At 44.9% G+C, this 22,877-nt stretch overlaps 1 protein-coding gene across 1 annotated transcript in view; it reads left to right on the top strand.

Moving 5' to 3' along the window:
* The window catches only part of ttn.2 (titin, tandem duplicate 2), a 217,356-nt gene that overhangs the window by 171,626 nt on the left and 22,853 nt on the right, over positions 1 to 22,877 (top strand). Inside the window, exons 209-219 of the mRNA XM_085250572.1 lie at positions 155 to 17,248; positions 17,342 to 17,638; positions 17,743 to 18,330; positions 18,450 to 18,752; positions 18,847 to 19,143; positions 19,274 to 19,561; positions 19,651 to 19,950; positions 20,133 to 20,284; positions 20,384 to 20,534; positions 20,623 to 20,922; positions 21,037 to 22,803. Of these exons, the coding sequence (XP_085106698.1) occupies positions 155 to 17,248; positions 17,342 to 17,638; positions 17,743 to 18,330; positions 18,450 to 18,752; positions 18,847 to 19,143; positions 19,274 to 19,561; positions 19,651 to 19,950; positions 20,133 to 20,284; positions 20,384 to 20,534; positions 20,623 to 20,922; positions 21,037 to 22,803 (21,537 nt within the window). The remainder of the gene's footprint in view (positions 1 to 154; positions 17,249 to 17,341; positions 17,639 to 17,742; positions 18,331 to 18,449; positions 18,753 to 18,846; positions 19,144 to 19,273; positions 19,562 to 19,650; positions 19,951 to 20,132; positions 20,285 to 20,383; positions 20,535 to 20,622; positions 20,923 to 21,036; positions 22,804 to 22,877) is intronic.

Here is a 22,877-nt window from a genome sequence, read left to right as displayed (position 1 = left end):
AAAACTCACAGCAATGTTCTCACGGCAATGTGAATTGTATTTTAAAACTGTAAAACTGCAATGCAGGAGAGTTAGAAAATACAAATCAAGCTTTGTCAAATACACAATTACCTATATTAACTTTGTTACCATATTTTGTTTTTGTGTTTATTAGATCCACCCGGTCCCCCATCCAACCCTAGAATTACAGAAACCACCAAAACCTCAGCCACATTCACCTGGGGCCGACCCCACTATGATGGTGGTCTTGAAGTAGAGGGCTACATTGTTGAATATAAAAAGGAAGGACATGATGATTGGGAGACAGAGACACAGTACCCACTAAAAGCTTCAGAATACGTGATTGGTAAACTACAAAAAGGAGGCAAATACCACTTCAGGGTTAGTGCTGTAAACTCTGAGGGAATAGGCGAGCCTGCAGAGGTTGAGAAAGTGACTGAATTGGTGGACCAGGAGATGTTGCCAGACTTTGAGCTGGATGCTGAACTCAGAAGAACTCTGGTAGTTAGAGTTCGTGCTTCAATCCGTATGTTTGTTCCTATCAAGGGTCGTCCTGTCCCTGAAGTCACATGGAGTAAAGATGATGCTAACCTGAAAACACGTGCACATATTGACAACACAGAGTCGTACACTCTTCTGGTTATTCCTGACTGCACAAGATATGATGCTGGAAAATACCACCTTTCTCTAGAGAATGTTGCTGGAAAGAAGACTGGGTTTGTTAATGTGAAAGTTCTGGATACACCGGGACCACCAGTCAATCTCAAACCTAGAGAGATCACGAAGAACAGCATCACCCTACAGTGGGAAATTCCCATTATTGACGGTGGTTCTAAGATTCGTAACTACATTATTGAGAAAAGAGCAGCCACTAAGAAGGCCTACACAGTGCTTAGCACCACATGGCAGAAGTGTTCCTTCAAGATTCCAGACCTCGAGGAGGGAGCTTACTACTATTTCCGTGTCTCAGCTGAGAATGACCTGGGTGTGGGTGAGCCAGCTGAAACCCCAGAGCCAATCAGGGTATCCCAGGCCCCCTCTGCCCCAGAAAATTTGTATGTCACCGATGTTACCTCTGATAGTGCCAGCCTTGCATGGACCAAGCCTTTGCATGATGGTGGCAGCTTGATCACTGGGTATGTCATTGAGGCTCAAAAGAAGGACACTGATCAGTGGGTCCATGTGGCCACCATTAAGGCTCTGGATTATACTGTTACAGATCTAATTGAGGGTGCTGAATATACCTTCCGTATAATGGCAGTCAATGCATCAGGCAGGAGTGATCCCCGTGAGAGCAGACCAGCTGTTATCAAAGAGCAGACTTCTGCTCCTTCATTTGACCTGCGTGGGGTCTACCAGAAAACGATCATTGCTAAGGCAGGAGATCGGTTGAAGGTGGAGATTCCAGTGTTGGGCAAACCAAGGCCTGTGGTTTCATGGAAGAAAGGAGATACAGTGCTCAAGGAGACACAAAGACTCAACATTGAAACCACACCAACATCAACTATTCTCAACATCAATGAGATAAAAAAGAAAGATGGAGGCCAGTATTCTATGACTGGTAAAAACATGCTGGGGGCAATGACAGAGACAATCACAATCCTGGTTCATGACATTCCTGGACCTCCAACTGGTCCTATTAAGCTGGAAGAAATTTCATGTGATTATGTGCTGATGTCCTGGGACCCACCAGAAAATGATGGAGGTGTTCCTATTAACAACTATATTGTTGAGATGCGGGAGACCACTGGTACTTCATGGGTAGAGCTGGCAGCTACAGTCATCCGCACCACATTTAAGGCAGCCAGACTCACTACAGGAACTCAGTATCAGTTCCGCATCAAGGCCCAGAACAGATATGGGATTGGACCAAGCATTATCTCTGAACCAGTGGTAGCTGTCTATCCATTTGATGTACCAAGCCAGCCTGGCACTCCCGTGGTCACCTCTTTCAACAAGGATGCTATGACCCTTAGTTGGAATGAGCCATCCTCTGATGGAGGTAGTGCCATTCTGGGCTATCATGTGGAAAGGAAAGAGAAAAACAGTATTCTGTGGCAGAGGATCAGCAAAGCCCTTGTTGTTGGAAATCTGTTTAAATCAACGGGCCTTATTGATGGAATTGCATATGAACACCGTGTTATTGCTGAAAATATGGCTGGTCTCAGCAAAGCCAGCAAACCCTCTGAGCCCATGTATGCTTTGGACCCAGTTGATCCACCAGGCAGGCCAGTAGCACTAAATATTACTAGGCATGAAGTGACCTTGTCATGGACCAAGCCAGAGGGAGATGGAGGATTTTCTATTACTGGATACACCGTAGAGAGGAGGGAGATGCCCAATGGACGTTGGCTCAAAGCAAACTTCAACAACATTCTGGAAACTATCTACACAGTCAGTGGTCTAACTGAAGATGCAACCTATGAATTCCGTGTGTTTGCTAGGAACTCAGCTGGTGCTGTTAGTGCTCCATCCCAGTCATCTGAAGCAATCTTGTGCAGAGATGACATTGAAGAGCCCCGGCTTGATGTAGATGCATCATATAGCAGCACTGTTGTTGTCATGGCAGGAGAGGTATTCAAGCTGGAAGCCAGTGTAACTGGAAGGCCAATCCCATCTCTGGTATGGACCAAAGAAGGAAAGGAGCTTGAGGATACAGCCAAAATTGAGATAAAAACATCCGAGTTCCACACAACTTTAACAAACAAAGATTCGCTCAGGAGGGATGGTGGTGCTTTCACTTTGATTGCCAGCAATCCTGGTGGCTTTGCTAAGTTCATATACAATGTCAAGGTGTTAGATAGACCAGGACCTCCCAACTCCCTCACTGTAACAGATGTCACTGCTGAGAAATGTGTCCTTAATTGGCTCCATCCAACACATGATGGTGGTGCCAAGATTGAGTACTTTATCATTCAGAGACGAGAGACCAGCAGGTTGGCTTGGACAAATGTGGCCACAGACCTTCAAGCTAATAGGTTCAAGGTCACCAAGCTTCTAAAGGGCAATGAATACATTTTCAGAGTTATGGCTGTTAACAAGTATGGTGTGGGTGAACCTGTGGAGTCGGAACCTGTCATCTGTGCCAACCCCTATGTACCCAGTGACCCACCACAGCAACCTGAAGTCACCATAATCACCAAGGACTCTATGGTTGTCTGCTGGGATCGCCCTGAACATGATGGTGGCAGTAGAATAAACACATACATAATTGAAAGACGGGACAAAACTGGCCTGCGCTGGGTGAAGTGCAACAAGAGGACTGTAACTGACTTGCGATTCAAAGTCTCAGGCCTCACACCAGGGCATGAATATGAATTCAGAGTTCTTGCTGAGAATAATGCTGGGCTAAGTCAGCCCAGTCCTTCCAGTCCATTCTACAAAGCCATTGACACCATCTTCCAACCTGGACCCCCAGGGAACCCCAGAGTGCTGGACACAACCAAGTCTTCTATCACACTTGCATGGAACAAGCCTGTCTATGATGGTGGTTCAGAAATCACTGGTTACATAGTGGAGACCTGCCTGCCTGAGGAGGATGAATGGACAATTCACACTCCCAAGAATGGTTGGACTGCCACTTCTTTCACCATCACCAATTTGAGGGAAAACCAAGAGTATAAAATCAATATTTCTGCAACTAATTGTGAAGGAGTGGGAGAGCCTGCAGCTGTTCCTGGAACACCCAAGTCTGAAGACAGACTAGTTCCTCCAGAAATTGAACTTGGAGCAGAACTACGTAAGGTGGTCTGCATCAGAGCCTGCAGCACACTCAGACTTTTTGTCCCTATCAAGGGAAGACCAGCACCTGAAATAAAATGGTCTAGAGAGCATGGGGAATCTCTAGATAAAGCTAACATTGAAATCACCTCATCATTCACCACTCTTCAGGTAGAGAATGTTGACAGATTTGATGGGGGTAAATACATTGTGACTGTAGAGAATGCCTCAGGAAGTAAGACAGCCTTTGTTAATGTCAGAGTGCTAGACAGTCCTGGAGCACCTCAGAATCTGATTGTCAGGGAGGTCACTAGAGATTCAGTTTCTCTTGCTTGGGATGCTCCTGTCATTGATGGTGGTTCCAGAGTCCGCAATTACATCGTGGAGAAGCGTGAATCAACCAGAAAGGCTTATTCAACTGTGTGTGCCAGCTGCCATAAGTCAAGTTGGAAAGTTGGAGACCTAGAGGAGGGAAAGATGTACTTCTTTAGAATTTTGGCTGAGAACGAATATGGCATTGGCCTCCCAGTAGAGACTCTTGAACCAATTAAAGCATCAGAGAGGCCTCTTCCCCCAGGCAAAGTGTCTCTCCGTGAAGTTACCAGCAAAAGTGTCACATTAAGTTGGGAAAAGCCTGACCATGACGGTGGAAGCAGAATCACTGGCTATATAGTTGAGATGCAGGGAAAAGGCAGTGAGAAGTGGACCCAGGTTATGGTTGTAAAAAGCAATGAAGCTCATGTTACTGGCCTTACACAGGGAGAGGAGTATACATTCCGTATTTCATCCATTAATGAAAAGGGAGTCAGTGACCCCCGCCCTCTCAATGTGCCTGTGGTTGCCAAGGATCTGGTCATCTCACCAACCTTCAAACTTCTTTTCAGCACATTTAGTGTGCTAGCAGGGGATGATCTGAAAATAGATGTACCATATGCTGCCCATCCAAAGGCTACAGCAACTTGGCTCAAAGATGGTGTTGCTCTCAAAGAGACGACAAGAGTGAATGCAGATGCCACAGACAAAAATCTTCTCCTGGTTATTAAGGAGGCTTGCAGAGATGATGTGGGAACATATACTGTCAAACTTACTAACACAGCTGGAGAGGCATCTACAGATATCAGTGTTATTGTTTTAGATAAGCCTGGCCCTCCAACTGGCCCAATTAAGCTAGATGAGGTCACTGCTGATAGCGTGATCCTGTCCTGGGATCCACCTCAGTATGATGGCGGTTGTGCCATCAATAATTACATCGTTGAGAAGAGAGACACATCTACCACTAACTGGCAGATTGTGTCAGCTACAGTAGCCAGAACCACTATCAAGGCAGCACGTCTGAAAACTGGATCTGAGTACCAATTCAGGATTGCTGCAGAGAACAGATATGGCAAATCTTCAGCCCTGTTATCTGATACTATTGTTGCTCAGTATCCTTTTGAGGTTCCTAGTTCACCACGTTCTGTTACCGTTCAGTCAACCACCAAGGAAAGTATGGTGGTTGTATGGGAAAAACCCAGCAATGATGGTGGAAGCAAGATTTTGGGATACCATTTAGAGCTAAAAGAGAGAAACAATATATTGTGGGTGAAACAGAACAAACAACTTGTCCCAGAAACTAGATTCAAGGTTATTGGCCTGGAGGAGGGTATTGAATATGAGTTCAGAGTTTATGCTGAGAACATTGTTGGCCTCAGCAAAGCCAGCAAAGTGAGTGAAATACAAGTTGCCCGAGATCCTTGTGACAGACCAGGAAAACCAGAAGCTGTCATTGTAACACGGAACCAAGTGACACTAAGATGGACAAAACCCCAATATGATGGTGGAATCAAGATCACAGGTTATGTTATTGAGAAGAAGGAGGGAGCTGGTCGCTGGATGAAGGCCAGTTTCACTAACATCACTGAAACAGAATTTGTTGTCACAGGACTTATTGAGAATCAGACTTATGAATTCCGTGTCATTGCCAAAAATGCAGCAGGTGTTTTTAGCCAGCCATCTGATTCTACTGGAGCCATCACTGCCAAGGATGAGGTGGATCCACCCAAAATTGACTTGGAAGTTAAATACTCCCAAACTGTGGTAGTTAATGCTGGAGAGACATTTAAACTTGAGGCTGCTGTTTACGGTAAACCTGTACCCACAATTCATTGGCTGAAAGAGGGCCAGGAGATCACCGAAGCAGCTCGCTTAGAGCTTAAGAACACAGATTTTACAGCTTGTCTTGTTGTTAAAGAAGCCATCCGTGTTGATGGAGGTCAGTACATACTTCTAGTAAAGAATGTTGGAGGAGAGAAATCTGTTAACATTAATGTTAAGGTTTTAGATAGACCTGGTGCACCCGAAGGCCCTATATCCATTTATGGTGTCACTAATGAAAAATGCTCAATTTCCTGGAAACCTCCCTTGCAAGACGGAGGAAGTGATGTTTCCCATTATATTGTTGAGAGGAGGGAAACCAGCAGATTGGTTTGGACTGTAGTTGAACCAAAAGTTCAGACACTGAACTTGAAGATCACCAAATTACTTCCTGGTAATGAATATATTTTCAGAGTGATTCCTGTTAACAAATATGGAGTTGGAGAGCCACTGGAATCTGAGCCAATGGTTGCCAGGAATCCATTTGTCACTCCCAACCCACCAACAAATGTGGAAGTTTCCACAATCACCAAAGACTCTATGGTGGTGACCTGGGAGAGACCAACTAATGATGGTGGCAGCCCAATCCAGGGATACATTGTTGAGAAACGTGACAAGGATGGTGTGCGATGGACTAGATGCAACAAGCGCAATATTAGTGAGCTGCGCTTTAGAGTTACCGGGCTTCTTGAAAACCATAGCTATGAATTCAGAGTTGCTGCTGAGAATGCTGCAGGTGTTGGCATGCCTAGTGCACCAACAGTGTACTACAAAGCACTGGATCCTGTCTTCAAACCAGGCCCACCAAACAACCCCAAGGTGGTAGACACATCTAGATCCACTGTTTCTCTAACATGGGGCAAACCCATCTATGACGGTGGCTGCGAGGTTCAGTCTTACATTGTAGAGGCATGTAATGGTGCATCTGATGAGTGGTTTATGTGTACTCCACCAACTGGAATCATGGACACAAAATATACTGTGAAAAAACTTCTGGAAAAGCATGAGTACCAATTTAGAGTGTGTGCAATCAACAAGGTTGGTGTTGGTGAGCATGCTGATGTTCCTGGAAAAATTCTTTTGGAGGAGAAACTTGAAGCACCTGATCTTGATCTTGATGCAGATATGAGAAAGATGATCAACATCAGAGCAGCAAGTACGCTCAGATTGTTTGTTCCTGTAAGGGGTCGTCCAGCTCCAGAGGTGAAATGGGGCAAGGCTGATGGTGAGATTAAGGAGACTGCTCAGATTGACAATACAGGCAACTATGCATCACTTGTCATTGAGAATGTTGACAGATTTGATAGTGGCAAGTACACCCTGACTGCTGAGAATGCTAGTGGAGTAAAATCAGTCTTCATAAGTGTCAGAGTGCTGGACTCCCCTAGTCCACCAACTAACTTCGTGGTGAAAGAGATTACCAAGAATTCTGTCACTCTCACATGGGAGCCTCCACATCTGGATGGTGGCTCAAAGATTAAGCACTATATTGTTGAAAAGCGTGAGAGCACCAGGAAAGTGTACTCTCCCATCACGACATGCAACAAGATGTCATGGAAAGTTGAACCTCTTCCAGAGGGTGGAATCTTTTTCTTTAGAGTATTGGCTGAGAATGAATATGGTGTGGGTCTCCCTGCTAAAACTATAGAACCAGTTAAGATATCTGAGAAACCTCAGCCACCTGGCAAGGTCAGTGTTGTTGATGTTACTCACAGCACTGTAACTTTAACTTGGGAAAAGCCTCTGCATGACGGTGGTAGTAGAATCACCCACTATGAAGTTGAACTAGCTCCCAAGGACAGTGAAGCTTGGTCTATATGTGCTAGTGTGAAAGCACTGGAAACATTAGTGACAAACCTTCTCAAGGGAGAGGAGTACCAGTTCAGAGTTGTTGCTGTAAATGACAAGGGCAAAAGTGACCCACGACAGTTGGCTCATTCTGTTGTAGCAAAGGACCTTGTTATTGAACCTGCTGTTAGACCCAAGGCAAGTTCTTACAGTGTCCAGGTGGGGTATGACCTCAAGTTAGAGGTCCCGGTCGCTGGTCACCCTAAACCAATTATCACCTGGACCAAAGATGGCGTAGCCCTTAAGCAGACTACCAGAGTCAATGTCACCGACTCAGCACAAACTACCACTCTTACCATAAAGGATGCTACCAGAGAAGATGGAGGTATGTACACTATCGGTGTCTCCAATGACCTTGGTTCAAAGGATGCCACTGTAGAGGTGATCACCTTGGACAAACCAGGCCCACCCACAGGCCCTGTAAAGTTGGAGGATATCAGTGCTGAGAGCATCACCCTCAGCTGGGAACCTCCTACATACACAGGTGGTTGTCCAATCTCAAACTATGTGGTGGAGAAGAAAGACACAACCACAACAAACTGGTCGGTTGTGTCTGCCACTGTGGCTAGAACCATTCTAAAAGTCAGCAATCTGAAGACAGGCACTGAGTACCAGTTCAGAATCTATGCTGAAAATAGATATGGAAAGAGCTATGCAATTGATTCACAGCCTGTTGTGGCACAGTATCCATTCCAGGAGCCAGGACCACCAGGAACACCATTTGTTTCTTCATACACTAAAGACTACATGGTAGTTGAGTGGCATAAACCCCCAAGTGATGGTGGCAGTGCCATCTTGGGCTACCATCTGGAAAGAAAAGAAAGGAACAGTATCCTCTGGACAAAGATAAACAAAATGCTCATCCAAGATTGTAGATTCAAATCTACTCCACTCGAGGAAGGCATTGAGTATGAGTATAGAGTCTATGCAGAGAACATTGTTGGCATTGGTGAATGTAGCAAAGTGTCTGAGGTTTATGTTGCCCGTGATCCATGTGATCCTCCTAGCCGTCCTGAGGCTGTGATTGTGACCAGGCACTCAGTGAAACTCAAGTGGAACCCCCCGGCGTACGATGGTGGGAGTTTAGTTACAGGTTATCTAGTAGAGAAACGTGATCTTCCTGAAGGAAAATGGATGAAGGCTAGCTTCACAAACATCATTGAACACGAATTCACAGTTACTGGCCTCACAGAAGATAGCAAATATGACTTCAGAGTAATTGCAAAGAATGCTGCAGGTGCCGTTAGCAAGCCCTCTGAGAGCACAGGATCCATAACTGCTAAGGATGAAGTTGTACCACCTAAGAGTGAGACAGATCCTATGTACAACCAGACCATTGTTATAAATGCAGGAGAGACATTCAATCTTGAGGCCAGTGTGGAAGGAAAGCCTATTCCAACTGCTCAGTGGTTCAAGGGGAATCTTGAAGTTGAAAACTCAGCAAGAGCGGAGATCAGAAACACAGATTTTAAAGCTTTGCTTGTTGTAAAGGATGCTATCAGAGTTGATGGTGGACAGTATACTCTGGTTCTCACAAATGTGGCAGGAAGTAAGACTATCCCCTTCAGTGTGAAGGTTCTGGACAGACCAGGGCCTTCAGAAGGACCTCTTACTATCAGCAATGTTACTGAGGAAAAATGCTCACTGTCGTGGCTGCCACCCAGGCATGACGGAGGCGCCAGCATTTCTCACTACATCATTCAGAAAAGAGAAACTAGCCGCTTGGCATGGACTGTGGTCTGCAGTGATTGTAAAGCTACCATGTTTAAAGTTACAAAACTACTGAAGGGAAATGAGTACATCTTCAGAGTCATGGCTGTCAACAAATATGGCACAGGTGAGCCACTTGAATCAGCACCAGTTATCATGAGAAATCCATTTGTTCCACCTGGAGCACCTCAGGATCTTGAGATCACAAATATCACCAGGGATTCTATGACTGTATGTTGGAACCGTCCTGAGACATCAGGAGGCAGTGACATTGTTGGCTACATTGTTGAGAAGAGAGACAGAGCAGGAGTGAGGTGGACCAAGTGCAACAAACGCAGAGTGACAGACTTGCGTTTCAGAGTAACAGGACTGACTGAGGACCATGAATATGAATTCAGGATATCTGCTGAGAATGCAGCTGGAGTGGGCCAGCCAAGTCCATCGACAACCTATCTTAAAGCATGTGACCCCACCTTCGAGCCAGGCTGTCCCACCAATGTCCATGTGGTAGACACTACTAGAGACTCCATTTGTCTGGCTTGGCACAGACCTATCTATGATGGTGGCTGTGAGATTCAAGGCTACGCTGTGGAAATAACCAAGGCTGATGAGGAGGAATGGGCCATATGCACCCCACCTTGTGGAGTCAATGCTACCAAGTTTACTATCAAAAAGTTGATTGAACACCAAGAATACAAAGTCCGCATTTGTGCCATCAACAAGGTGGGTGTTGGTGAGCCCACTGAGATTCAGGGAGTCGTCAAACCTATGGATAAAATTGACCCTCCAGAAGTGATTCTGGATTCAGAGCTCAGGAAGGGAATAGTTGTCCGTGCAGGAGGCTCGATGAGAGTCTGCATTCCATTCAAAGGCCGTCCTACTCCTGAGATAAACTGGGCCAAAGAGGATGGAGAGTTACCCAGTAAAGTTCAGGTTGAGACTGGTGAAGATTACACACAGCTCTCAATTGAAATCTGTGACAAATATGATGCTGGAAAGTACGTGCTCAATTTAGAAAACAGTGCTGGCACCAAATCAGCTTTTGTTTCCGTTAAGGTGCTAGACACTCCAGGGGCTCCTTTAAACCTAACAGTAACAGACATCAAGAGGGAAAGTGTGACTCTGACCTGGGAGCCTCCTCTTATTGATGGTGGTGCAAGAATCAAGAATTACCTTGTTGAAAAGAGGGAGTCCACAAGGAAAGTTTACTCTAATGTGGACAACAAGTGCACAAAGACAAGCTATCATATAACTGGCCTGACAGAGGGAACTATATATTATTTCAGAGTCTTAGCAGAGAATGAGTTTGGTGTGGGACAGCCAGCTGAGACAGAAGAATCAGTAAAAACATCTGAGCCCCCCCTGCCTGTGGGTAAGGTCACATTGACCGAAGTGACAAAAACAACTGCTTCACTCTCCTGGGAGAAGCCAGATCATGATGGAGGTAGCAGAATAATTGGTTACTACATTGAGATGCAGCCTGTTGGCTCAGAGGAATGGGTGGTAGCTGCCACATGCAAAACTTGTGAAGGCACTGTCACAGGCCTCAGTGCAGGACATGAGTACCTATTTCGAATCTTAGCCTTCAATGAGAAGGGCAAGAGTGACCCTAGACCTTTGGCTGCGCCAGTCACTGCTAAAGATATAACCATTGAACCCAAATTCAAGATTCAATTTAACACTTATAGTTTACAGCACGGTGAGGATTTGAAGATTGAGATTCCAGTGATTGGACGACCTGTTCCCAAGGTTGAATGGAAGAAGGATGGACAAGCTCTTAAAGAGACAACAAGAATTAATGTTTCCAGCACATTGTCATGCACTAAGCTGTACATCAAAGATGCAAATAAGGACGACTCTGGCAAATACACTGTCACAGCCACCAGTAGCATTGGAACAGCTACAGAGGAGATTACTGTTATTATTCTTGATAAGCCTGGGCCACCCACGGGCCCTGTAAAGATAGAAGAGGTGAGCTCTAATTATGTCACTCTCTCTTGGGAGCCACCAGAGTATACCGGAGGCTGTCCCATCAATAATTACATCGTGGAGAAGAGAGATACTACCACCACAGCATGGCAGATTGTTTCTGCTACTATTGCCAGGACAACCATCAAAGTCACCAAGTTGAAGACTGGTGTTGAATATCAATTCAGAGTGTCAGCTGAAAATAGATACGGGAAGAGTTCTGCAATTGTCTCTCCTGCTGTTATTGCTCAGTATCCATTTAGTGAGCCTGTGGCCCCAGGAACACCAGTCATTTCTTCTGTAACCAAGGATAGCATGGTCGTTGAGTGGAAACCTCCTACCAACAATGGGGGCAGTCCAATTCTTGGCTATCACCTTGAGAGAAAAGAAAAGAATAGCCTCTTGTGGACTAAATTAAACAAGCTTCTAATCCCAGACACACGTTTCAGAACTACAGAACTTGAAGAAGGTATTGAGTATGAATTCAGGGTTTATGCTGAAAACGTTGCTGGTCTCAGCCCAGCTAGCAAGCTGTCTGAGAGCACAGTAGCAAGGGACCCTTGTGACTCACCAGGAACTCCTGAGCCTATTGAAATCACCAGAAACCATGTGACACTCCAGTGGACCAAGCCCCAGTATGATGGAGGGAGTGTAATTACTGGCTATGTGATTGAGAGAAGGAAGCACCCAGACACCCGCTGGATGAAGGCCAGCTTCACTAACATCATTGATACACAATTTACACTTACTGGTCTGACTGAAGACTGTGTGTATGAGTTCAGGGTCATTGCCAGAAATGGTGCTGGGATTTTGAGCCAACCCTCTCAGAGCACAGGGGAAATTACTGCCAAAGATGAAATTGAGGCTCCAGCAGCCACCATGGATTCGAAATTCAAGGATATGACTATTGTTCACGCAGGTGAGACATTTGTCATTGATGCTGACTATACTGGAAAACCTTTGCCTGAGGTCATTTGGTTAAAGGATGGAAAAGAGATTGACAAAGCCACACCAAGAATGGAAATCAAGACTACCCTTACACGTACCATCCTGACAGTCAAGGATTGCATCAGAGTGGATGGTGGCCACTTTGTCCTCAAGCTTATTAATGTGGGAGGAGTCAAGATGATCCCAGTTAATGTCAAAGTTCTGGATAGACCTGGGCCTCCAGATGGACCTCTAGAAGTCAAAGGGGTCACAGCTGAGAAATGTTATCTGCATTGGAATCATCCCTCACATGACGGAGGAGCTGGCATCTCTCACTATATCATTGAGAAGAGAGAGACTAGTCGTTTGTCATGGACTATGGTTGAGCCCAAGATTCAGGCAATCAGCCACAAAATCACAAAACTATTGCCTGGCAATGAATATATCTTTCGAGTTACTGCTGTAAATAAATATGGTGTTGGCGAGCCTTTAGAATCAGAAGCTGTTGTTGCTCGTAACCCTTTCACCACTCCCAGTGCCCCCTCAAACCTTGAGGTCGGTGCCATCACTAGGGACTCCATGGTGCTTTCCTGGGAGAGGCCCAATGATAATGGAGGTGCAGAGATTGAGGGATATGTCCTTGAAAAACGTGATAAAGATGGTATCAGATGGAGTAAATGCAACAAGAAGAGGCTGAATGACCTGCGATTCAGATGCACTGGTCTCACAGAGGGCCACTCATATGAATTCAGGGTTTCGGCTGAAAATGCTGCTGGTGTAGGAAAGCCTAGTGCACCAACTCCGTACATCAAGGCCTGTGATGCCACTTATCCACCTGGACCCCCAAATAATCCAAAGGTCACTGACCATTCAAGTACCACAGTTTCCCTTTCATGGTCCAGGCCTATATATGATGGTGGTGCACAGATCACTGGGTATATTATTGAAATGAAAGAGGCAACAGATGATGAATGGATCATTAGCACACCACACACTGGCGTCCAAGCCACTAACTACACAGTAAAGAAACTTAAGGAGAATGCGGAATACAACTTCCGCATAAGTGCTGTTAATTGTGAGGGAGTAGGAGAACATGTAGATTTGCCTTGTTCTGTGATTGCTGCAGAGAAGCTGGAGGCTCCTGAAATTGAACTAGATTGTGACCTAAGAAAGATGGTCAACGTCCGTGCCTCTGCTACCTTGCGTCTGTTTGTGACAACCAGAGGGAAGCCTGAGCCTGAAGTCAGATGGTCAAAGGCTGATGGCACTCTAAATGAACGTGCCCAGATAGAAGTCACAAGCTCTTACACAATGCTGGTGATTGAGAATGTTGACAGATTTGACACTGGCAAATATGTGCTGACCCTTGAAAACCTCAGTGGCTCTAAATCAGCCTTTATCAACGTCAGAGTTCTGGATTCTCCTAGTGCTCCTACTAACCTCGGACTTAAGGATGTTAAAAGAAATTCTGTCTCTCTCTCCTGGGAGCCTCCTCTAATTGATGGTGGGGCTAAGATATCACATTATATAGTGGAGAAGAGAGAACAGAAGAGAATGGCTTTCACCAGTGTTTGCACTAACTGCGTCAGAAACTCCTACATTATTTCAGACCTGCAGGAAGGAGGCCGATACTATTTCCGTGTGTTAGCTGTGAATGAACTCGGAGTAGGTCTGCCTGCATCCACAGATCAAGTTAAGGTGTCTGAGCCTCCTCTGCCTCCTGGTAAGATTGTGGTTGTTGACATTACTCGTCATGCTGTTACACTCTCTTGGGAGAAACCTGATCATGATAGAGGCAGTAAGATTACAAACTATATTGTGGAGATGCAGCCCAAGGGAGATGACAAATGGACGGTGTGCAGTGAAGTCAAAGCACTTGAAGCTACCATTGATGGACTCACAACTGGAGAGGAATACTCCTTCAGGGTAACTGCTGTGAATGATAAGGGTAGAAGCGATGCTAAGCCTCTGGCTACTCCTGTGGTGGTAAGGGACATTACGATGGAGCCCATCATCAACCTGTTATTCACCACATACAGTGTAAAAGCAGGAGATGATTTGAAGATTGACGTTCCCTTCAAAAGCAGACCACAGCCTGAGGTGTGCTGGAAGAAGGATGGCCAAGTGCTTAAGCAGACAACCAGGGTAAATGTTCTCAATTCAAAAACCTCATCTAAGATTGTCATCAAGGATGCCACGAAGGAGGATGTAGGGAAGTATGTGATTACCCTGACTAACTCAGTTGGTACCAAGTCAGCTGAAATCTCTGTTATAATCCTGGATAAACCTGGACCACCTAGTAACATTAAGGTTGATGAGGTGAGCGCTGACTTTATTTCTCTGTCTTGGGATCCTCCAACCTATGATGGTGGTTGTCAGATTAACAACTATGTAGTTGAGAAGAGAGACACTACTACTACAACATGGCAAATCGTGTCAGCCACAGTGGCCAGAACATCAATAAAGGTTTCTCGACTTACTCAGGGGACAGAGTACCAGTTCCGCATTGCAGCTGAGAACCGTTATGGGAAGAGTCCTGCCATAGATTCTGCTCCTGTTGTTGCTCAGTATCCATTTGAGCCTCCTGGCCCTCCAACCCAAGTTCATGTTGTCCATGCCACCAAAACTGGGATGCTCGTGGTATGGGGCAGACCTGCAAGTGATGGTGGAAGTCCTGTTATTGGTTATCACATTGAAAGCAAAGACCAAAGCAGCATCTTGTGGACCAAGGTCAACAGAGGTCTGGTGACTGAGAACCAGTTTAAGATGACAGGAATGGAAGAAGGTCTGTTGTATCAGTTCAGAGTGTATGCTGAGAATATTGCTGGAATTGGTCCATGCACTAGGGCAAGTGACCCTGTGGCAGCCAGGGATCCATGTGAATCTCCACATAACCTTAGAGTCACAAACATCACTAGAAATTCAGTTTCTCTTTTTTGGGAAAGACCTGAATATGATGGCAGTGCAAAAATTACTGGCTACATTGTTGAGCGTCAAGAGCTTCCCAATGGTCGCTGGCTGAAATGCAACTTCACCAATGTTCAAGACACTTACTTCGATGTCACTGGTCTCACAGAAGATGTCCGGTATGATTTCCGTGTTATTGCTAAAAATTCTGCAGAGCAATTGAGTGCTCCTTCAGAAAGCACTGGACCCGTCACTGTCAAAGATGATGTAGATCCTCCCACCATTATACTGGAAGATAAATTCAGACAGTTGGTTGTCATTAAGGCTGGAGAAATCATTAGAATTGATGCCGAAATTACTGGGCGTCCACTCCCAGTTGTTTCATGGTCTAAGGATGGTAAGGAGATTGAGGCCAAGGCTAGATGTGAAATCACATCCACTAACTTCACAACCACGCTCATTGTCAAAGATGCTATCAGAAGGGACTCTGGACAGTATGTTCTTACTCTGCACAATGTAGCTGGAACCAGATCTGTGGCTATCAACTGTAAGGTTCTGGACAGACCTGGACCTGCATCAGGACCTTTAACAGTTTCTGGTCTCACAGCAGAGAAATGCACCCTGTCATGGGGACCACCTCAGGAAAATGGTGGTGCTGAAATTATGCACTACATTGTTGAGAAACGTGAGACCAGTCGTCTTGCCTGGACTCTTGTCTATGGTGACATGAAGGCAACTACCTGCAAAGTGACTAAACTGCTCAAAGGAAATGAGTACATCTTCCGAGTTAGGGGAGTCAACAAATATGGAGATGGTGAAAGCCTGGAGAGTGAGCCAACAAAGGCCACTGATCCATTCACTGTCCCTTCAGCTCCCACTAATGTCCAGGTCACCTCTGTTACAAGTGAGGCAATGACCATTTGCTGGGAAAGACCTGTTTCTGATGGTGGCAGCAGTATTGCTGGCTATGTAATTGAGAAGCGAGAGAAGACTGGCCTCCGCTGGTGCCGTGTCAACAAGAAACCTGTTTATGACCTTAGAGTGAAAGCTTCACACCTTCGCGGGGGCTGTGAGTACGAATACAGAGTTTTTGCAGAGAATACTGCTGGCCTCAGTGCTCCTAGCACTCCTTGCCCACTCACCAGGGCAGAAGACCCACAGTTTTTACCCTCACCTCCAGCTAAGCCTAGGATAATTGACTCCACAAAGACTACAGTCACCCTGTCATGGAATAAGCCACTTTTTGATGGTGGAGCACCTGTGACTGGTTACAGAGTAGAATACAGGAAGACATTAGATGATGAATGGATTGTTGGAGTACAGAACACCAAAAACACAGAATTTACAGTGGTGGGATTATCACCTGGAACTGAATATGTGTTTGTTGTCAAATCCATTAACAAGATTGGAGTGAGTGAGCCCAGTCCTGAGTCAGACAAACAAGTTGCCAAAGAAAGAGAGGAGGAGCCAACCTTTGATGTTAGCAATGAAATGAGAAAGACTCTTATTGTAAAGGATGGAAGCTCTTTCACAATGAAAGTTCCTTTCAAAGGCAAACCCATCCCTAGTGTTACTTGGGCTAAGCCTGATGTAGACCTTAGAGTTCGTGCTGTAATTGACACCACAGATACCTTTACTTCCATCACCTTAGAAAAAGCAACTCGAAATGACTCTGGAAAATACACTGTCACTCTATCCAATGTAGCTGGTACCTCCTCCTTGACGCTCACTGTCCGTGTTTTGGACTCACCTGGGCCTCCTAGTCATATAGAGGTCAAGGAAGTCACAAAGACCTCTGCTACTATAACCTGGGATACTCCTGAGATTGAGGGAGGAGGACCAGTCAAGAATTACCTTATTGATTACCGTGAGGCTAGCAAGAAAGGCTGGACTAGATTGACTGACACATGCCACAGACTGACATACAAGGTGGCAGACCTGCAGGAGGGAGAAGTCTACTACTTCAGAGTGACAGGCGAGAATGAATATGGTATTGGTGTTCCTGCTGAGACCAAAGAGGGGACCAAGATCACAGGTATTAAATCCTGAGTTGGTATTTTTTTTTAATTTTTACAGAAAATATATATCAAAATTTGTTTTAATTGAAAGACATATTTTCTTTCTCCAGAAAAACCAAGTCCACCACCAAAACTGGGTGTAACGGATGTGACCAAGGAAAGTGTGTCCTTGGCATGGGCCAAGCCAGAACATGATGGAGGCAGCAGAATTACTAGCTACCTAGTAGAAGCACTGGAGAATGGACAAGAGAAGTGGGTTAAATGTGGTACAACAAAGTCCATCCACTTCACAGTGTCTGGTCTGAGGGAGAATGCGGAGTACTTCTTCAGAATCAGAGCTGAGAACTATGCTGGATTCAGTGATGCTAAGGAAATGATTACTCCTGTAGTGGTCAAAGACCAGCTTGGTAAACTACAAGCTTGTTATAATAATCAGAACATGCCATGCAATTAGTAGAGACTACACCTAATTTCTCCTGTTGTAACTCTTTTTGGTACTTTTCTGTTCTAGAATCTCCTGAGATCAACATGAAGGACTTCCCCCACAATACAGTATATGTTAGAGCTGGATCTACCCTAAAATGTGAGATTCCATTGACAGGCCGGCCTTTACCTAAAGTGACTCTGTCCAAGGATAATGTGCTGCTCAAATCAACAATGAGGTTTAACTCAGAAGTCACTCCTGACAGTATCAAGATTAGTGTGCGTGAGAGCATTGCAGGAGACTCAGGCCGCTATGATATTATTGCCTCCAACTCCAGTGGAACCACCAAGTCCTTTGTAAATATTGTGGTTCTTGACCGCCCCAGTGTCCCACTTGGACCAGTGGAGCTGTATGATGTCACAGAAGACAGTGTAAGCTTAAAGTGGCTCCCACCAGCATATGATGGTGGCAGTCCCATCACCAACTACATCATCCAGAAGCGAGAGACAACTACAGCCAACTGGATGGACGTGTCTTCAGCTGTGGCCCGTTGCACCATGAAAATTATGAAGCTGACCACTGGCCTGGAGTACCAATTCAGAATTAGGGCAGAGAACAGATATGGAATCAGTGAACATATTGACTCCCCAGCTGTCGCTGTCAGTCTTCCTTACAGTAAGAAGTTTTTGCTTTTCTTATTATTATACATAAACATAATAATTTTGCTACTCATTCTTTACACCTTCACTATGTGAGCATGCCAAAATTCTCAAACTCTGCCTCTTGTCCTCCAGCTATACCAGATGTGCCATCAACTCCAGAAATTACTGCTGTAACCAGGGAAAGCATTACCGTTGCATGGAAGGAGCCAAAGTCAGATGGAGGCAGCCATGTGTTTGGTTACCATCTCCAAATGAAAGACAAAAACAGCATCCTTTGGCAGCGAGTCAACAAAACAGTGATCCGTGCCACACACTTTAAAGTCACCAACATAAATGCTGGACTTATTTATGAGTTCAAGGTAGCAGCAGAAAACTCTGCTGGAATTAGTGCCTTCAGCAAGATTTCTGATGCTGTATTGGCTATTGATGCCTGCGGTGAGTTTATAGTCGATAAAATGCATGAAAAATTCTTTGACTTAAGATTTTCTGCAATATTTATTAAAATCATCCTCACTGTATCTTCCTATAGAGCCACCCCTATACTTGCGTATAACTGACATCACTAAGAACTCCATTAGTCTGGCCTGGCAGAAGCCTGACTATGATGGTGGATCCCCAATAACTGGTTACATCATTGAGAAGAGAGAGGGTGTTAGCCCCAAATGGTCTAAAGCTAACCTCACCAATATCACAGACACCCGCTTCATTGTTACTGGCCTCACCCAGGATGAAACATATGAGTTCCGAGTCATGGCAAAGAATGCAGTTGGTTCAGTGAGCAATCCGTCTATCACTGTGGGGCCAGCCACATGTGTGGACACTTATGGTAGGTCTTTTCATGTTGGGTTATATTTGTGTATTTTTTTCTGCAATTATGCATTGTCTTGTATTCTAAGATATTTATTCCACACCCTACATATTCTACATCCTGACTTGTTTTACCATCTCTGGTCCAGGTGCCCCAGAGATTGAAATACCTCAGGAGTATCTTAATGAGGTCAAGCACAAGGCTGGCTCTAATGTGGAACTCAAATTTAATATAAGAGCCAAACCTGCTCCCAGTATTGAGTGGTTTAAAGATGGCAGAGAGCTTAAGCCTACTTCTCAGCTCTCTTTTAAACACACTTTCGAGTCCACAAGTGTGTTCGTGAAGGAAACAACTCGTCTTAACTCTGGAACCTATGAAGTCAAGGTGAAGAACTCCCTCGGATCTTCATGTGCCATTGTCAGGCTGCTCATTCAAGGTATTTATTTAATATTTATTTTTCATTGTATAACATGTATCATATATGCAGTATACACCCTGAGTCAAATGTTTTCCTTGTCTAATCAGATAAGCCAGGCCCACCTGCTGGAGAGATTCAGTTTAAGAAGGTGACAGCTGACAACATCACCATCATGTGGTCACCACCTGCTGATGAAGGTGGTGCCATGGTGACACATTACATTGTAGAAAAGCGGGAGACCAGCAGGGTAATGTGGTCGATTGTCTCAGAGAAACTGGTTGACTGCATTGTGAATGTGCCCAGACTCATAATGGGCAATGAGTACATCTTTAGAGTCCGTGGAGTCAACAAGTATGGCATTGGAGAGCCACTGGAGTCTGAGCCCATTATTGCCAAGAATGCATTTGGTAAGCAAATAGAATAAAGTCACCTCATCAGTCACATATGGGGTGACTGATGAGGTGTATCTCTCCCTCTCTCTCTCTCTCTTGCTCTCATGTTTGAAAATATATCAACTTTCATTATAGACAGTGGTAAATTACAATGGTAAACTTAAAAGCTTTAACCTTATCGTTTTTATTTTGCACAGTACCTCCCAGCGAGCCATCTAAGCCTAAAGTTACTATGATCACTAAGTCTACCATGACAGTGATCTGGGAAAGACCAGCGTTGGACGGAGGCAGTGATATTGATGGCTACTATCTAGAGAAAAGGGAGAAGAGGAGTCTGCAATGGTTCAAGGTTTGTTTGCTGCCCCAAATCTAAAAAGTTCAAGCATAAAGAAAATCTACCAATGAATAGGAGATGTTAGCTTTAATACATCCATTTTTTTTTATCAAGGTGGTGAAGGGCACTATCAGAGACACCAGGCAGAAAGTGGCTAACCTGGTGGAGAACAATGAGTACCAGTACAGAGTGTGTGCTGTCAACAAGGCTGGAGCAGGGAACTACTCTGAACCTTCTGAGCTCTATAAAGCCTATGACCCAATAGGTATATGACTTTAATTTGCAGTTATCCTCATCTCGTCAGCATTTGAGGAATTCCTTTATTGTTTACATTTTCCTTTTTTCTTCTCCAGATCTACCAGGTGAACCCACTAAGCTGCGTGTGGTTGACTCTACAAAGACATCTATCACACTTGGATGGGAGAAGCCCGTCTATGATGGTGGCAGCGAAATTACACACTATATTTTAGAGCAGATGAATACAGAGGACAAAGAATGGGTGATTACCAACCCACAAGTCAAGACATGTGAGTATGTCGTGTCCCACCTCAAACCTGGCATCTACTACTTCTTCAGAGTATCTGCTGTCAACTGTAAAGGCAAAGGAGAAGACATCAAAATGTACCAGCCTGTGCAAGCCAAAGATATTTTAGGTTAGTATTGATATAGTTCCCTTTATAGTACAAGATATTAGTCTTGAGACGAATCAATAATAAAATCAAAATTAATATTCTTTTCCATCTTTGTATGACATTTGTGTCCAACAGAGGAGGCTGATCTGGACTTGGATGTTGCTATGACAACTCAATACACAGCAAAGGCTGGCCGTGATGTGGAAGTCTTTATCCCCCTGAAGGGTCGTCCTACACCAAATGTCACCTGGCGCCGTGGTGACCGTAACATGGCTGGTGATAACCGCTACACAGTCACAAGCACTGAAAGAGCTACCACACTCCTCATCCCCAAGGTCACCCGTGATGACTGTGGAAAGTATGTGCTGGAAATTGAGAATGGTGTTGGAGAACCTAAGATAGTTACTGTTTCCCTCAAGGTTCTGGACAGTCCATCCACCTGCCAGAAACTGATGATAAAGAATGTCACAAGAGGAAAGCTGACACTAAGCTGGGAGCCTCCGCTCATAGATGGTGGCTCCCCTGTGACTAATTACATTGTCGAAAAGAAGGCCTCCACTATGAAAGCTTATCAAGTGATTACTGATGAGTGTTTAAATACAAGTTACAAGGTGTCAGGGCTGGAGGAAGATATAGCTTACTTCTTCCGTGTGTCTGCTCAAAATGAGTTTGGTGTGGGTGACCCTTGTGAAACCACTGATGCTGTCCGAGCAACTGAAACTCCAGGAGCTGTTAAAGACCTAATAATGGTGGACTCCACAAAGAACTCTGTCACCCTTCAGTGGTGCAGACCTGACCACGATGGTGGCAGCCACATCACTGACTACATCATTGAGAAGAGAGCCCAGGATGAAGTCAAATGGACTTTAGCTGCTAAATGCAAGCGGTGCAGCTGTGAAGTGACGGGACTCAAGGAAAATGCTATCCTGGATTTCAGAGTGTTTGCAAAGAATGAGAAAGGCAACAGTGACTTCTCCCAAATTGGTCCAATCACAGTGATGGACCTCATCATTCCACCTGAAGCCAAACTGAATGATTATCCCAATGGAGAGCTTGCTGTTCGTATAGGTCAAAACATCCATATTGAGTTACCATTCAAGGGAAAACCAAGACCTACAATCAGCTGGCTAAAGGATAATTTCCCACTAAAGGAAAGTGAGAAGATTCGCTTTAGGACCACTGACAACAAGACTTCAGTTACAGTCAGAGGGGTTAAGAAAGAACATGCTGGACAATACACCTTGGTTCTGGATAACAGAGTCATTAAGAACTACTTTGACATCAATGTGATCACTCTGGGACCCCCTTCAGTCCCTACTGGCCCCATCCGTTTTGACGAGATAAAAGCTCAGAGTATTATTATCTCCTGGGATGAGCCGAAGGAAGATGGAGGTGGCGAGATCACCTGCTACAGTGTGGAGAAACGTGAAACCTCACAGGCCAACTGGAAGATGGTCTGCTCCAGTGTTGTCAGGACTACCTTTAAGATTCCTAACCTGGTCAAAGGAACTCAGTACCAGTTCAGAGTCCGTGCAGAAAATAAGTATGGGGTCAGTGAGCCACTCATCTCTTCAGATGTTGTTGCCCAGCACCAGTACAAACCTCCAGGTCCTCCAGGAAAACCAGTTGCCTACAACATCACCAGTGATGGTATGTCAATAAAGTGGGATGCCCCAGATTTTGACGGGGGTTCCCCAGTCTTAGGTTATCATGTCGAGAAGAAGGACAGGAACAGCCTCTTATGGCAGAAAGTGAATTCCACAACCATCTCTAACAGAGAGTACAGGATAATTGGTCTTGTGGAGGGTCTGGAGTACTCCTTTAGAGTCTATGCAGAGAACAATGCCGGACTCAGCCCTTGCAGTGAGCAGAGCAAACATGCACTAGCTATCTCCCCTGTTGGTAAGTAGACGTTGCTCAGTACATCGGTCTATATTTAGGAGTTGTTTTGTATTTACTGTTTAGACATTATGATT

The sequence above is a fragment of the Mchenga conophoros genome, linkage group LG16 (genome assembly GCF_057382185.1).
Source record: "Mchenga conophoros isolate Kocher_MC1m ecotype Shallow Benthic linkage group LG16, M_conophoros_male_GT1.1, whole genome shotgun sequence".
Lineage (NCBI taxonomy): Eukaryota > Metazoa > Chordata > Actinopteri > Cichliformes > Cichlidae > Mchenga > Mchenga conophoros.
The sequence above is the reverse complement of the archived record's forward strand: the minus strand, read 5'-3'. Positions and strand labels throughout refer to the sequence as shown.